The sequence below is a fragment of the Pieris napi genome, chromosome 13 (assembly GCF_905475465.1).
Source record: "Pieris napi chromosome 13, ilPieNapi1.2, whole genome shotgun sequence".
In the NCBI taxonomy this organism is placed as follows: Eukaryota; Metazoa; Arthropoda; class Insecta; order Lepidoptera; family Pieridae; genus Pieris; species Pieris napi.
In genome coordinates this window covers 3,561,423-3,580,096 of record NC_062246.1, presented here as the reverse complement: position 1 = coordinate 3,580,096, position 18,674 = coordinate 3,561,423, and the positions used below count along the sequence as shown (strand labels likewise).

The 18,674-nt window shown below is 34.6% G+C and overlaps 1 protein-coding gene across 1 annotated transcript in view; it reads left to right on the top strand.

The window, feature by feature from the left end:
- The window catches only part of LOC125055030 (inactive rhomboid protein 2), a 104,880-nt gene extending 92,121 nt beyond the window's left edge, over nucleotides 1-12,759 (top strand). The window contains exons 6-12 of the mRNA XM_047657230.1: nucleotides 3,423-3,636; nucleotides 7,610-7,816; nucleotides 9,190-9,210; nucleotides 9,699-9,787; nucleotides 10,600-10,855; nucleotides 11,683-11,937; nucleotides 12,303-12,759. Coding sequence (XP_047513186.1) covers nucleotides 3,423-3,636; nucleotides 7,610-7,816; nucleotides 9,190-9,210; nucleotides 9,699-9,787; nucleotides 10,600-10,855; nucleotides 11,683-11,937; nucleotides 12,303-12,734 — 1,474 coding nt within the window. The 3' untranslated portion in view covers nucleotides 12,735-12,759. The remainder of the gene's footprint in view (nucleotides 1-3,422; nucleotides 3,637-7,609; nucleotides 7,817-9,189; nucleotides 9,211-9,698; nucleotides 9,788-10,599; nucleotides 10,856-11,682; nucleotides 11,938-12,302) is intronic.
- Nucleotides 12,760-18,674: the final 5,915 nt, after the last annotated feature.

The window sequence follows — 18,674 nt, the reverse complement described above, 5'->3', positions numbered from 1 at the left end:
ATGTAATATGCACAGTGCACACATACATAACATTCGTGTCGCTGCAATAATTTTTATTTTTATTATGGACCATATAAAAAAAAATCAATACATTTTAATATTGCGTTTTTCAAGTCAGTTTTTTCCGCGCACAACCACTTTGTGGAACCAGCTGCCCACTGAAGTATTTCCGAACCAATTCGACTTAGGGTCCTTCAAGAAAAGAGCGTACCAATTCTTAAAAGGCCGGCAACGCACTCGTGAGCCCTCTGGCATTGAGAGTGTCCATGGGCGGCGGTATCACTTAACATCAGGTGAGCCTCCTGCCCGTTTGCCCCCTGTTCTATAAAAAAAAAATTACATCTCAAATATTTTTGACATCAGCTATAATTAATCAAAATCTGTTCCATAGATACATAAAAATACCATTTTGTAGCTTAATTAGTGGCTAAATAAATATAAACAAAACTCAGACAAATTATAGGTTTTAGAGTTAAGTATCAAGACTATAAAAATAAAACAATGTTAAAGTAATTGAACCGACGTAAATTAGAAATTGTAAGAGAGGTCGTAAATCGAAAATGGATGATGATTATTATCAGACTGAGAACGAGGCATCGATCGTGGAAGCCTATAATTATTATTACCGAGCCGCAAAGCCTACCACGCCTGTACCTGCGCTACAATTTAATCTCTTTTTATTCTCATTTTAATTAACAAATATTTAACATTATGGTAACTTGTAATTTATATTTTTAAACGTACGCAGTATTTATTATTATATGAATATTTGTTGTTCAGGTCATGTTGTACTTAGTACTCTCGTACTTTAAATGCTACTCAGAGTATTCAAAGTTAAATTTCGTCGTCTTGGTAGCAAAGTGACGGAAAAAACGCTCGGCCTAATAAGCAAAAACAAAAACGCGGTTTAATTACTTTGTAATGCATTCCCAAGTCTCATACTCTGTGGCTATTACCAATTTTTTTTTTAACTAGAGGTGTTATCTCAACTAGAGGTTGTCTCTTATATATATTATTATTGCGGAGAGAATTTGACACCCGAGATGATTTAATTAGTTTATTGTAAAATGAATTGAGTCCATACATGTAAGAGAGCCGTGAATTTATGATATGAACAATTGTTCCCCTTAAAAGTCACAAATGTTCTGCTTTACTATACGTACAGTATTTATGAAAACGTTATTTATCGCCACTTTCAGGAATTGAAAATTTTATTACACTGCAATAAAGTGCCTCCGATACAGCCTCGATGAATGCTTACCGAAATTTGTTTAAAAACAAAATAATTCATCAAAGGGTTTGGCTTCTTTTCAAATTAGGTACAGTCTAGCGAGTTTAAATCATTGCCCAACTAATGTTATTAAAGGTATAGTGTTAGTCAATCGTGCGTTAAAGGATAATCCGCCTTAATGCCGATGACAACATTGATCCTTTTAAGTAGATCATTTAGTTTGCTTCTTAGATTACAAGGTTTATTTTCCTTACAAAGCATCCCATCAGCGTAATGCATTGTAAATTAGATTAAAAGCTAATTGTACGTAGAGTTGGAATTAAACACGTTATGTTTTAAGGGAAGTAACTTCTCAGTGTCAGATGTGCTTAATGCATTGTTATTATAACAAAAGCCTATGTTAAATTAACTTTAGATATACGTACGTAAATCTATATGAATAAAAATGAATCGCAAAATATGTTTCTAAGCGAAAAAGTAGCTAGACCAATTCGAGTAATTTTGTATTTATTCCTTGAAATTTAGTTTTATTTAGTACCAAAATTTTTATTCCGGAAAAACGAATAGTTTCTGTGGCGTAGCATAGCGAATTGTTGTATATGTTGGTATTTAATTACTAAAAAGGTAGGCTAAGTTAAATAAACGTTAAATTTATTAATCAGCGCAGCTACTTTCAAATAAACGTTTTACAAATATTTATTTTAATATGTATTGATTTAGTATTCTCAACAGTATATTAAGACCGATTTTATGAATAGACAGCCAAGGCATCCTATGTTAGTTTGAACTGAATGTTATTCATAAATTTTGAATTAATTATGGCGCAAATTTAAATCTTCATACACATTCATATTTTAAAAGCAATTCCAGATTTGTACATTTCAACTTTAACACACAAGTTTATTTTTGGAGTCTCACTTTCTGTCGAGCCCCTTTGAAAGACTTAAAGAGTAGGTCATGGCTAAAATATTACAAGGTCACGTTGGCGCATGGACATAACATTTACCCTTCATATCAGATTGCACGTGTTCATAAACCGCCCAAGTTAAGATTTATTCATACAATGTTGTTAGCCCATGATTATAATAATAATGTGGTGCGTTCATATTTGGTCAATTATTTTTCTATGGTCAAGTAACTTACTGAAGGCTATGCTGTGCCATCACGAAATAGATACGCCAGGAATCGAACCCTTACATACGCCATTATTTTACTATATTACAAATTAATTATTGTCCGTAATAAATCTATAAACTATTTAAAAAAAAAAGAGAAGTAAAACTATACACACAATCACAATAATTACTTAGGAACTAATACATTCAATTAAAGATTTAAGAAAAATAACTAAAAAGAGCTTTTTTGTAATAGATTATTTATTTACACTTCATTGCACCAATGTAAGATAGAGATAAATAAATAAAACCAATGATGCTACATTCTTGTAGGCCTCAGATTTATGTTTCGTGATCACTTATTGTTCTTAATTGACAATTCTCAAGCCTCCTGAGCCATCGACTTTTTATGTCTAAGGCATGCGGTTTCGGTCACGCGGTTTTCCTTCATTGTACGAGCGAGTGGAATGTACAGTCGTTGAAACTACTGCTAAGATAAATATAGGTACCTACTTGAATTTGTGTATGCGATGATGTTGGTTATTTCGACTATGTGTTTGCGTGTTGTTCCCACGAGAATGTAAGTACGTGCTCCTATTTCACTATGTCTCCTGCTGATAGAGGACAAATCTTTGTTTTTTAATTTATGTTATTATTATTAATTAGTTAAAATGTCACATGGGACATGGTGTGATGGTTGCAGCTCCTTACAACATATTGCAAAACAAAAAAATGGCGATTAAAAACAGTGGCGGAGAGTTTATTGCCAGTTATTCTCTCCCGTTCTATGCCCTTGATTTGGGAACTGGCAGTAAATGTAAAATAAGAAGCATTAATATGTAATTCTTTACTGACATGTCATAAGTGTACATTATGTTACCTATGTGATTAAATGATTTTTTACTTTTACTTTTAGGCTGCTTGAATGGCGCATTTCGCTAATAAGCGCTCTTGTCTACGCATTCAGTGCTATGAGAGTAACGCATAAAAGTGAAATAAAAAACAATTAATGAACTAGCTTTTATAGATTAAATTAATAAATAATTTCTCTTTATATTTAATGTATTCATTTGCAGACGATCCCTTCGCAAATCAGTGACACAACAAGGGGAAATCGCGCAACAGTTAGACGAGCTGACGGACTACCGGCCTTACTTCACGTGGTGGGTCAGCACAGTTCAGACCCTGGTGCTTCTTTTGGCCTTGCTTTGTTATGGCTTCGGACCAGTTGGCTTTGGTCGACACACGCACACGGGACAAGTTATGTTGAAGAGTCTTAGCTTACAACAGGTATTTGAATGTTTGTAATATTTAACAAATATATTTTTTGTATTGCGTCTCATACTTTTTAATAACGAAATAAGGGAGAGTAATGGCTTGTATAGATACTCACCCCGCATGGTCGTTGATTATAGAGCTAACACACGATAACGATATTTAATAGATTTTGTGTTTGTGGGAAATTTTGTTATCAATGTGAAACTGGTAGTACGAAATTTGCATACTCTTGCTATTTATAAGTTTTTGTGTTAGTAGTTTTCTATGAACCTAGGTCCTTTAAATTTTGCTCTTAGATAATCAAGTCTTGTATGAGCCATACTTTGGCCGGCAACGCACTCGCGAGCCCTCTGGCATTGGGTGTCCATGGGCGGCGGTATCACTTAACATCAGGTGAGCCTCCTGCCCGTTTGCCCCCCGTTCTATAAAAAAAAAATTGTCTATTAATAAAATGATCAAGGGATACTTTCAATCTTTATGAATGTCCATACAAAGACCACTTGGAATTTATGTATAACGCAAACCTACTATATTGCATAAAGCATTGTTTGTGTGTCGTGAACAATACATAAATCATGGTATATTCTGATAATAACTTTGATGACAATTTTAAGTCAAATTAGATTAGTTGTGCCATTACATATTCTCGAAATGAATACTATATTAATATCGCTTTAAGATAGGCTTAGATATTCTTATAATACGAATTCTGGAGCCTCTAAAATTCGTAATATTAGCGTGTTTAATCAATTCAAAAGGGCATTAAAGATACATATTAGAATGAGCCTAGTAGACTAAAATTGGGATAGCTGATGGCGACGCGTATCGCGTTCGTATATATTTTTTATAAAGAAATATTCTAAATAAAATTCTTATGTTTTTGTTAAGAAACATTTAAAATAACCAGACATTTTGTAAGTCGGCCTAACTCCTCCGCTAACTCGCCAAAATATCTAATCTGTGCGCTCTGAGAGTAATGAAGCGAGTTTCAGTATCGTCTGTGGATTTTATTATAGCGGGGCTAAATGACGCAAAGCTTTTAGACACAACGCATTAACCCACATTTATTTGCGAGCGCACAGTTATGAGACAATATTAGGTTTTTGGGCTTGTTACTTGCATGGCCTTTATGTTAACAAAATAAATAACCTACAATATTCTAGAAAGTTTTACGAAGTATTTAATTTGATTTGTGTGGTTGGGATTATAATATTTTAAGTAACGGATCTACAGTCAGTATTATATGACACAGAAATTCATAAGTCTTATCTTGTTCGCGCAGTGCGTAGAGCAGTGTTGGCCTAGTGGCTTCAGCGTGCGACTTTCATACCTGAGGTCGTAGGTTCGATCCCCGGCTGTGCACCAATGGACTTTATTTCTATGTGCGTATTTAACATTTGCTCGAACGGTGAAGGAAAACATCGTAAGGAAACCGACATGTCTTAGACCCTTAAAGTCGAGGGCGTGTGTCAAGCACTGGAGGCTACCAATACATACTATTCATTTTCATTTATGTACCTATCTACTGCGGGTGTAACAGGGTGCTTTTTTCATGTTGCCATTGACATATGGATATGATTGTTGTTTACCCAAAGATAAATAATAGAGTAAAAATAGCCGAATTCCGTAATTCGCAACGTATTCTAATTTATTCATTTGTCTTAAATTTTGTGGTGAGCCTTCTGTTACTGTCAACACAAAAAATGTTTCTCCGGAAATTGGAACTCACAACCGCTGAGTGTTGCGTTAGTTAAGCTATCTAGTAGATAGCCCCGTAGACAAATCTAGTATTATCTAAGTGATAATACAAAATATTTTTATACGGTTAATACGTAAACTTACTGAATTCATAATATCTAAAGTTATCCTTGCCTTATATTTTGTACACTAAAGTATATCTTATTATAAGCACGTTACAAACTTTTGTAATTAACAAGCTCTCTGTAAAGTCGACATTATTAAAGAGTGCTCAAAGTAGGTCGCATATGCTTAAAACTCTTTGTCTTTGCCGGTCACAAACGCCGACATCTTTTCCCAACTGACCGCAGACCTTGGTATGTCAAGATTTTTGTATGTTTACGTTTAATATTTCATTCGTACAATTGAAGAGAATAATATATATTGACCTATTTTAAATTTAAAAAATAAATTAATTTTTTAATTTTAATATTTTCTATAAACTCATTTTTCTGTTTATGAAATATTCTAATTTGAAATTAATATATTTTAAAGAGTCTCCATATCATACGACAAAAAATATAGAATGACGGATTTTATTATTGAATAATAAGCTGCTAAGATCTGGGGCTTGTACCAATGCGGGCTACTTTTCCTTGTTACTAAGAAAACGTTCAAGTAAACACTTGAACTCAACTACTTCGTACCAAGAAATCCTTATCATCTGTCAATCAATATGCATTGATTGATGTGGACGATATTTCAATCATAAATTATCAATTCTTCGATCCGGCCACGACACACATTATTGCTCTTTAATGAATTAAATCAATTAGCTTTCGGCTACGGCAACGCTCGACTATTAAAATATGACCAGTGTTGACCAAAGCGTGCGGCTCTCAACTCTAGGGTCGCGTTCAAATCGCGGCTGTGGATTTTTCTTCCTATGACGCAATTAACACTTGCTCCGACGGTGAAGGCACAGATTGTGAGGAAATATGTCTTAAAATTCACGACAAAATTCTACGGCTCATCTGCTCTTCTATAAAAATAAAAAAGATAAAACAAACGGATTAAATCTGAGGCCTATACCCATATAGGGTTGTATGACGCTGCTGTATTATTATTCTAAATAAATAAATAAAATAAATCAGTGGCGCTACAACCTTTTTAGGTCTAGGCCTCAGATTAGGCAAGTAGGTGATCAGCCCCTGTGCACGTATATATACACGCCGTCGACTTTTTGGGTGTAAGGCAAGCCGGTTTCCTCACGATGTTTTCCTTCACTGTTCGAACGAATGTTAAATGCGCATATAGAAAGAAAGTCCATTGGTGCACAGCCGGGGATCGAACCTACGACCTCAGGGATGAGAGTCGCACGCTGAAGCCACTAGGCCAACTCTGCTCTATTATTATTATCTATGATATTTTCGTTCTACATAATAATTAATAAGCTTTTAAAGTATAATCATCATATATTATATTAATGGACATAATCACTAATAAATGTAGAAATAAACGAAATAATTGTCAAATTATATTATAAAGGAAAACAGGCGAAGGCATTTGTGCGATGTCTACGCAAGTCAGTCACGCCTACGCCGTTATAAATCCTGACAATAAGATTACCAGTTATGAAATACAAACAGTTGGTCTTAAAATTGGAAATCCCCGCTATTTTGAGACGAAATTATTGTAGAAATTTGAACATTTATTCATAATTTAGGGACCTATTAAAATCACAGAATTATTACGAATCAACGGCCAATCCCGGTTTCAGAAGGATATTTATTGAAGTGAAACTTTAGGCGCATGAGGGTAAAATTTCGAGATCGAGAAACAATACACGCTATTGGTTGATTAATTCGTTTAGTAGTTACATATAAGAACTTTAGATGGCAATTCTGACGCATAACGTCTTGTGCAGTATACGCAGATTTGTTATTTATTTATATTATCATTATCACGTATACAGTGTGTAAACAGTGTGAATATAGACATAAAAATACATGGAGTGATCGTATACTAGTAAATGATCACCTTAGTGATAATTAATTTACAAAGAAGTTTCACTTCTGACGTGTACTTTCTACGCACACACTTTTTTTTTAAATGTTTTGATAGCCTATGTTATTCAGGGATAATGTAGCATTTTAATGGTTAAATAATTTAGATGAAATACAAACAATTCCACTTTTTTAATATATTTAGTTAGTAATAAAATATATACGAAGTATTATATGACAATAATAACAATAGAGTTTGTAATATTTATTGTCTTGTTAAATATTATGGATATTATTTCTAGGTTGAATGGGAAGAACCAGCTTCATTTTGGTTGGGACCACGGGCGGCGGATCTCATACATTTAGGAGCTAAGTTTGCACCATGCATGCGAAGGGACGCTAGAATAGCTAGAGCGATAGCTGCATCTGCGAGGAGAGAGAGAGATACAGCCTGCTGTATACGGAATGACGATTCGGGATGTGTACAGTCTTCTAAAGCGGATTGTTCGGTTAGTATTTATTCCTTTTACTATCGTATATATTTATTTCTCTTTCTCTATTCTATTATTTTCTTCGTCAATTACATATTACTAGTGATGCAATGAATATTACTTTAGCGAATACAAATACGAATACGTACGTATAATTCAAGAAGGCAATAATAATATACACTGTTCTTTTTTAAGATAATTAATAATTGAAATTAAATACTGACAATTTTTTGTTAAAAAAGCGCACCATTTGTAACTTGTCAAGCATTAGGGTCAGAAATAATCTTTCTGAGGCGACAGGCTTTAATTAAAAATACTTTTGGGCCAGTTTTTCCAGCTTTGGGAATATATGAATATTCGTATTCGTTGCGTCACAATAAATTACTATTTTGTGCCGAAATAATTATCGAGTAGAGTAATGTCGGTAGAGGGCTACTTGTACAGCGCCCAGTCTCATGGTTGTAATACGTTTAAAGCACTGCCGTGCACGAATTGATTTTTTTTGTGCGCAACGAACACATTCTCGTACTGTGAAGGTAAAAGGATAAAGGAGAAACATGATTTACCAAGCTGCTGATCACCTGATAGTCTATAAATAGAAACTAATCAAAGAAACTGATGAAATCTGCGATCAAGATCGATGTAGGGTTGTAGGGCCTCTGAGTTATTATTATCGTATAATCACGCTATGATAAGGTTTTGCACCTACAGACCTACCTCGTATTATTTCGTAATTTCCGAGTTTCTGGAAGGAGCAACAATGTTATGTTCCACCTATTACGTAACATCAAATAATTATAAACATTATTGACCAATAACAAGTACAAACGCAAAAAGCCGTTTACGGTAATAAAGCTTTTAGCAACTCAAGTTTAGAAACTGGGTAAGGTTGTAGTTAAAATTACACTTGAAATAAATTTGTCACCGTTTAAAATTGTTTTTTAGGTCACTCGCTGGTCACGTGATAATTTTCATACAAAATGATTGGCGGTTAAGTGTCTACAGTTTCAGTAGGTTTTCGTCTATGGACCGTGGTCGTTTCATTGCTACAGTATGTTCACTTTTGTCATCCTATATCTGGGAGAGAGAATGCACAAAGAAAAACGCAGGCAAAACGTTCCATTGTGATAGTCAAAAGGACGTTATATCGTGGCGTAGGTTTGAGGGATGCCGTTGACCAATCAGTATCAAACAACTTCTCTTTGAATTTTTGAACTCTTAAAAATAGGTTGGATAGTTTCTCCAAATCTCAAATTACGCGCGCATCAACTTATTAAGCCGCTAGTGTGTTTATATACATAATAATAATCGTTAAAAGTTTTTCGTTTCTCATTTTAAAATGAGTTTTAAATCCAATACTAATATTTAAATTTTTCGCACGCAATCTAAAGATAAGAGGATTAATACCAAAGGTAAGTCGTCATTTTCCTTTATTACTATGACTGAATTTACAGTTTTAATTCTAAATTAAATTTAAAAGTAATTTGCTCTGATATAACGTTTTTACGCAAATAATATACACTGAAAACGGCTTTAATCGGATTTTCACGCCTCTTAGGTAGCTTTTATTTAATTGTACGCAATAATTTAACGTGTTTCATTTAAATGGTTAATGTAGTCATTTACTGGGAATGTAAGTCATTATTTATTTTGTTTTAAAATTGTAAATATAACATTTCGTATGTTGTACGTATAATATCTCTAGACATGTCATACACTTTGAAATTATAGTGAAACACTTGACTTAGCAGTTAACGGTCCTGGGTTCAATTTTCAATGTAATAATAGTCGTTTCGGCTGTGTAGTTGGCTAATAAATGGTGTATGGACCCTTTTGGATTACGGGAGTTAAAACAAAACTGCGTTTACAGTTGTTATAAAAATTATAATTTATATTTCAGAACACAATATCAACGTGGAAAAAATGGTCTTCTGGCGATTCGGGACCTGGGGGTCGGATATCAGGCTCAGTTTGTGGATTAGATCCAAAGTACGTATAAAACGTCATATAATATTGAAAGATAGAAGAAATGTAGGCAAGGGATTATTCACAAACAAATGACACGCGCTATTGTGACGATTTACTTTTTCATTCATGACTGACGAGACTTTTTTATATATAACTTAAATAAAATTGGCTACATTATTAAAAGGTTATAACATTATATAAAGGTTATAGGTTAAGGTCATTATTCCATATCGCGGCACCAGCGATTTTGAGGCTGTTTTTTTTTACAGTCGCGTTATGATCTGTAAACATCATAACTAGTATTGTTATGATGGCGCATGAAAAAAAAAAATATTTAAAAAATGTATTAATATACTAACCTAAACTAACCTATAAAAAATTTGCATATAAGTAAATCCAAAACAGACTTGATGACTAAATTTTTGGAATATATATTATTGAAAAAATACTTTACGTCTTGATCGCACCAAAGTATAGAAATTTGCGCAGCAATAAGAATGACCGTAGAATTGATCAACCCATGGTGTGTCCAAAAACAAGGAATAGCCAGTCCAAATCAGTGAATAATGAGTGTTCCACGATATTTAAATTATTAAATCTACTTATTTCATTTAACGGGTTTTAACGGGAAAATTTTCCTTAACTATTTCTTTACTAAACATATTTTAGTATAGTATTTATTTCCCATAGTAAGAAAGAAGTTCCCGAAGCGATTTGGTAGTAGAATAAACTGAGTGCGACAGAGTAGTTAAGTAACTGTGTGATATGTGATGTGTATCATAGAATGTGTGTATTAAAATCTGTATCTGTACAATTTCTTATAAAATTTCCAGATTCTGTGAAGCACCACGTTCAATAGCACCTCACGAATGGCCAGATGACATAACAAAATGGCCGATCTGCCGCAAGTCAGTATTAGATGGGTCCGCAGCGGCTGGCAGAGCAGGGCATGCAGCTGAGCATATGGCATGCGAGGTTATAGCGCATCCATGCTGCATAGGCGTTCATGGCCAGTGTGTTATCACCACCAGCGAACATTGCTCGTTCGTCAAAGGGTACTTCCATGAGGAGGCATCGTTGTGTTCACAGGTACTATTCAGTTTTCCTGACTTTTAAGTTAACATTTTCTTACGTAGGTAATAAACCTGTGCTTGACATATAGGGCCGATTTTTGAGTTTTAGACGTGCTGGTATCGTCACAATGTTTTCCTATACTGATGCGCCCTTAGGAATGTCCATTGGTGCACAGCCGTGGTTGGAAATGCACGCCTAGGCTAGGCTAGTAACATTATTCTTGGGACAAAAACTGGGGACAATTAAATTAATTTTAGTTATTATGAAATAGTCTTAGTATGATGAGCAGTATGAGTCTAGAGGCTTCAGCGTACGACTCTCATCCCTGAGGTCGTAGGTTCGATCTGGCTGTGCACCAATGGACTTTCTTTCTATGTGCGCATTTAACATTCGCTCGAACGGTGAAGGAAAACATCGTGAGGAAACCGGCTTGCCTTAGACCCAAAAAGTCAACGGCGTGCGTGAGGCACAGAAGGCTGATCACCTACTTGCCTATTAGATTACCAAAATGATCATGAAACAGATACAGAAATCTGAGGCCCAGACCTAAAAAAGGTTGTAGCGCCATTGATTTTATTTAAGTTTTATGAAAACCTAAGTTGTTTATTGTTGTTTGTACAATGTAATTAAATCCAAACAAATAATAAATCTCTTATCAATATCAGTTTTTACTTCCTTTCACCAATTTTAATGCTTTGTTCTAAGCGCCTAAAAAGTTTGTTTACCTCTGTTCCAAATAAGTGCTGACACACTACACAAAAAATAATTACCGCACTTGAACTACTTTCGCACTTTGCATTTCAAAGTTTTGCCTTTATTTATGAAGTACCATACATTTCCAGGTATCTTGTCTGGATGATGTCTGCGGAATGTTACCGTTTATGCGGAGACGGCGTCCCGACCAGTTGTACCGGGCATGGACATCTCTGTTCGTACACGCTGGCCTCTTGCATTTAGCAGCATCTCTTGCTCTGCAGTGGCTCTTCATGAGGGACCTGGAGAAAATGGCGGGTCCAGTTAGAATAGCTGTTGTGTATTTGGGAAGTGGAGTCGCGGGTAACATGGCGTCGGCGATCTTCGAACCGTATAGAGCCGAGGTAAGCTAAAGAACAAATCTTAACACCGTATTTTTATATTTATTTGGATCACTATATTTGTTATGAGATGATTTCCGCTGACTGCTGCGAAACTTATATATCGAGAGACCCTTTAGTCTGAAAGATTCCATCGGTTTTTATTAGAATTTTTTTTTATCTACGAGTGTAGATTTAATCATGAATTTTCTGACTATAATTTAAACATATAACATTTTGACAGAACTTTTAAATTCCTTAGAGCCAATTCTTAATAGGGCTAGTCTATTCCGACGATTGGTTGGTGCAGACCAAGGTACCAACATGACAACCTACTAAATAACAAAGTATATTATATTTTCTATATGGAAGTTAACTCTAAATTTCAGGTGGGTCCAGCGGGGGCGCACTTCGGCCTTTTAGCGTGTTTAATAGTGGAAGTGATAGGTGCGTGGCCTATACTAAGGCATCCGAAGCGCGCGCTAATGAAACTTATCGGACTGGCGTTAGCCTTATTTTTCGTGGGACTCCTGCCGTGGATTGACAATTTCGCCCACGTGTTCGGTTTTGTGTTTGGGTTTCTTCTGTCATACGCTCTGTTGCCGTTCGTGACATTTGGGCCATACGAGCGGCGGAGGAAGATCGTTCTGGTGTGGGTGTGTTTGGTATCCGCCGGAGGGATGCTGTGTGCGCTGATAGCGTTGTTCTACGCAGCACCAGCGTACGAGTGTGCGGCGTGCGCGTACTTCACGTGCCTGCCGTTCGCGCCTGACATGTGTGCGTCGCAAGACGTGCGCGTGCGGCAGATGGACGGCGTATGACGGCGCGCGGCCCGGGCGCCCCCGCCGCCGCCGCCCCCCCGCCCCTGCCGCGCCAAGCGAACGTCTCTATGCGTATATTTTTGTATATCTTCTAGTGTGTGATTCGGTTTGTAGTCCAAGTGGTTAGCTTTTGGTGAATATTATGGTGACACATCGGTCATTGGTGATTTGAATTTTTGATTATGTATCGGGTTTAGCTCTCGACAGATTCGGATCGGAAGTTTTGATGAAGTTTATTAAGGTTGAAGCTGATAAATGGAGTCATTGTTAAAAAAAGGGATTTTATTTTCTTTCGAAAGGATGAGGACTATATACAGCAGTCCGTATGTGTCGAGAGCATAAGCCAACGGCCGTTGTGAACAAATGTTGGTGAATGATAGCGTTCCTCTAAAATATACTACAGTATATTCATAATGGCCATACGACTTACATCCTAAACTCCTGTATGAAACATTATCCGTATATAGCGTAAGATACCAACGCAACACAGTTACTAGAAAACGTTTTAAAAAATTGCAACCGTAATATACGTAAACGTATACGCTGTGTAAACGTAAACGTTCATTGCAAGTAAAACCGTCAAGTGTCATTATTATTTTATGTTTTTTTTCTCAACATAATCGTTGTTCAAGGAGTCCCAAACGTACAAGTATAGTCGGACCACTGTATATTGGTCTGTTTAATTTTAAGTTAGTACTTTAGTGACCTTATTAATCACTGCCAGCACAACCATCCCAGTATCGTTAATATTAGGATATTCATAGCTAAGATATAACAGGCTTTATTTCTAAACCAGGGTCATTTTGTCGCTTGATATAGATGCAGGAAGTGATGACGGATTCTAGCCATAGTTTTTAACTCTCTTATTCATTTTTAAGAATACTATTTATTCTGTGTCTCTCTCCATCATAGTGAACCATAACTGGACAGAAAGAGACGCACCAAATCGGTTGAAATATAGTTAGACTTATTTTGTTTCAATAACTAACCCGTTAAGTTTATATCGAATAGAGTCAATAAACATTTTAAAGCACAATCAATAGAGTAATAGATAAAAGTATTTCTTGGTTGACGTGACCCTCTATCGCAATATAAAACTGACATTGACAATTGACATGTCGTAATCACGTTACCATAGAAATTTGTTTGCTAAAGCAAAAATACCTGTGTCTATTTTAACATTGAAAAGGTATTTTTTTAAAATTCAAAATACGTAGAATTGACCAATTCATATAACTAATACTGTAAAATGGAAAATACCTTTAAAGACATATTTGCGCGCCATTGTGTGTGGCAGAATATGCGAATATTGCAATATATAAATTATTATTATAACTTTTTACATATTATGTATCTAAAATTATTTCCAATTTCATATCGGTTAAAATATCACATACAAATATTTAATCGTAATCCCAAAGATGGTTTAGAAAATCTTTTCGACTTTTGCGTGACGAAATGTATGTATAAGAATTATACTGAAAAACTGATCACTAGTGCAAAACAAGAATTGGGTTTGAGTATTAGAAGCAGTCGTTACTGAATCACCGACAGAAATCCCTCCGACAGTTTTGTATGCAATTTCGACATAGCTCCCTACTGGTAGGCCGTAGCACCGATCGTAACCTGGGGATCGCGTAGTGAAAACTTATATTGGGATTTACAGAGTAATGCCTGGCATAATGACGCCGAATTCGTCAACATTTTTTCAAACTATAGTTCCGCAATCACTAGAAAACAAATGCCTTGCTATTCACATTATATATACTTCAAATACTTAGTATGACGTTTATAACTCTTCAAAATTTATTTATAGCTAATCATTGATGCCCTCAAACATCACCGAAAGTCGATATGTGATAATTTTAAGCCAAGTGTTTATCATATTACTGAAGTGGCTCGAACAAGAATTCAATATGGGTGGTATTACGGATGTATTTTGGGATTCCTTTTATTCACCGAACTCGTTAATTTAGGTTAAAGTTAAACGATAGACTTCCAAATTTTGAAAAATGTTTCTCTTAACATTTATTAGTTTTTTTAGTTTCCGCATGATTAATGAAACTTATAGTTTATGCTCATAATTACTATTATTCGTTACTTTTTCTGAATTGATATGAAAATCATTTCCCATTTTTTTATAATATAGCCGCAATTAATAATTTAAACTTGGACTGGCGCCTTTTAATGTGATAAATAAGCAGTTAATGCTTTGTGTATTGCGGATGCGACAGTGAATGTAATTATGTAAAATATATCATAATAATAGATAAGCTGTAATATATTATCGTATAACTTTGTAATTCTATAATTTGACAACTGATACGTTGGAGGAGTAAGTTTATTATTGTCTATGACTGTTCTTCGTGTTATCTGTACGCCAATTTATCTATGGATACATAAGTGAGAAATAGCGTTTTAAGAAAATTTGATTAATACGGGTTCTTTTAACTTACTGGTCATAGATTATAATTCAATAATTGTTTTCGCTGTCTTTAAGTTGACATTGTATACATAACAAATTCTTTCTCCGCGTTATGACCCGTGGTATCATAACAATATGATCACTAACTCCTTTAACGAAGTTCGAAAAAAATTTAGTACATTACTAAAATACTGTAAATACTCGTGTTATATTGATATAATAAAAGGATCGATTTCGCAAACGATACCAAATGACGGCAATTACTGTAGTCCACAGCACTTTGTAGTATCTATGACTTTCATATGTAAAAATTAAATACGATTTTGACATAAGGTTAAAGTCTGAACTGTTAATTTTAACAATATATGAATGTTCTTAAAATTTATAGTTAACGTACTATAATAGAAAGGAATGTTTCTTGAAAATGTTTACGGCTTTGTATCTTACGAAACACGAACAGATATACTTGGGTTATGATTTAAGTTCTTTACAAAATATTGAAAAATATTAGTGTCCGTTGTCAGAGCCATTATAACGTATACGAAAAGTTGTTCGATAATTGTCAAGTACCGGTAAAAATTTAATGATTCTATATAGTGGGGATAAGTTTCAATTAAAACAATTGTTTAAATGTTTCATAATTCTCCACTATATGGCGTCGGACAATGATCTTTTGTTCTTTGGTATTACGTACATTAATTCTTAGATTAAATGGTCAGTCGGTGTCATCCATCCGTTGGTTAAAACGTTTGGATTATACGTCAATTAGACTGGGTTCACACGGCATTGTCCTGCACGTTTTCTTTGTATTCGTTTTTTTAACGTACTTTCACCCGGGTGTTTACATGGTAGATTTTCATTCGTGTAGAATACGAATAGCCGCAGTCTTTATACAGTTGTCACAGTGAGCGAGAACGAGACATAGCTATATTATGTGCCCCTTTAAACCGAATTAACGTTAAAGTTCATTCGATTTGCTTGACAAGTCTATTGAGTATTAGTTTGAACGTATAAACGGTGTACGATATTTTGCAGTACAAACGCCGTGTGAATGGGTCTATGTACAATACATGTGCCACTATTTATTCGATAAGAAGATTCGTGTGAACCTGGCCTTAGTTTATTGGTATTTGAAAAACGAATGTAAAGCAACGAACGCTTTTCACGTACAAATAGACGAGACGTTAGATGGATGACGTAATAGGTCGAAGAGTTATAAAGGTCTTGATTATTGTATGGAATACCATTGAGCCTATGAAATAGTTTCAAGAGATGATTTTTTTTAGATATGAAGTTTGATAATACAAGAATGCGAGCGAACCGCAACTATAGTAATTACTAACGATAATTAAATTAGCCGACTGGGCGAATCGGTTAGAATCGTGTAGTTGCATTCATTTGTCATTTGCGGAATCGAACCTATTCTGACGGATTCTGTAAGCAATTTTAGTTTTGTCAATTTATACTAACGAAGTCTGCGTAGACTTATAATGCTAGTAATAATTTAACTATCATTAGGATAATTTTATTTAAAACGAAATAAATTTAACACAAATTTTCACACATATAAGTCTATTATTTGATAAATCTAACGAATTTATTGTTAAGCTAGTCATTATGCACTGATAATTATTATAGTATTTATAGTTTTTAATTTGGTGACGAAATAATTTTATACGCTGTCCTGATTATTAATTTTATTATAGTTACATTAATTTGTTCCTTTAGAAAGTCATGTAACAATCTTTAGATTCCGTGACAAGTCTGAGCATGACCATCCCAGACGTATGTAGTGAGAGTATGTTGATGTGTGAAGAATGGCACTCGTATAAATCTAATATGATTTTGACATATGGTCATTCTTAGCGCTACGTCTTGACTCTGAATTTAATCATTAGGTCGGGCTTAAACTTGTCTATGAATCCTATTCGTCTCGCATTTTCAAGTATCAGTCCGATTAGGATATGCATATATGGAAGTTCTTAAAAATCTTATGAAATTTTGCAAGCTCTCTCGTGCGATAGTTACTATTCAGGATTTATACTTGATATAAAAATCGTCTTGTAGATATTGAGTTTGCTCATATTGTACACTTCATATACGTACTATTTCTTGCTTTGAATTTAAAATTATTTAATTATTGCAAATTTCGCCATGGAAAACCAAATTTTGTAAGCACAATTTCCGATATAAATTGTGTTCTGAGCGTTGTACTGATTTAACGATCGTCGCCAAATGCGTTTTTTCATAAGACTTATCTCCAATTAGAGATTGTACTATACTCATATAACCTAGGTGGTAGTGTACATATTTCTTTTATACAATACGCTACAATTTGTACCGCATAATTTTAAATTAAAGTGCCACATATAATAACCTATTTTGTTCTAAGTCTTTTCACGTTATGCACAAAGCCTTGTTATTTCGATGTATCATGTAAATAAGGTTTTATGATAACACTTATCGAATGACGGGATTGCACATAATACAAGGTATGTGCGTATTTTTTATACTATGTCGGGGTCGAATTTGTACAGTTTAAGCCGATAAGCGATCGTTTACAGCGGACTGTATTGGAATTTAAGCTAAGAATCATTCTGTAAATTGTGAACATACTTAATGATAATGTAAGGTTATGGTTAATAATATTGTAACTAGTATTAAACGAACAAGAACCTTATTATCATAATATATTCTTGTGTTTTATTTCTTTAAGGTTAATCTCTTGATATGAAAAGTGGTTTTACAATATTTTTAGTATCAAAAAACAAGTAATTGGTATTAATTTTTAAAGACAATTCAACAACATTCATTTCGCCAGGAATCAAACTTCTATTTTTTTATATAGAATCGGGCACGTTTGGCCACAATCCCACCTGATGTTAAGTGGGAAGCGGCCTATCGGAGGGCATGCTTATCTAGGTCAAACTTATTTAGCCGTCACTTGAATGAACCTATGTTATATATACTCTTAGGAAAATATTGAAAGGGGCAAGGAGTTCCACTCCTCTATATTCACAAGAAAGGATGATCCAAATCGTGTAGTGCGGCACTTGGGGATGTCAACAACGAAGGGGAGTTACTCCCCTTCGTTGTATAGTTCCAAGGAGCATTCTGCGGAGTGCAATCTAAAGAAGAATAAAAGTCAATTGGAGTTGGAATCACTTTAAATCAATCAGTAATAGATAATAAAATCTATTGTCCGATATATTCTATAATTTTATAGTAAATGAATTAGAATGTCAATGATTTCTTTATAAAAATCTTTTAGTAAAAAATTACAAACATCTTCACGATCCATCTCAAGAAAGTATTTAATCAATGTTACATAATACAAGGTACTACGTATAAGTAGCATTTAAAAGTAAACTATAAAGATGTTGGACAGCAATCCCACGTGCGCCCTTACAACCTCGCCTCGCAACCTTGGGAGGCGAGAAAAAATACTACTTATTGAGATCAGCATCGTTGTCGAAAGTTCCATTAGCAATACCGACAGCAGAGTAAGGGCTCAG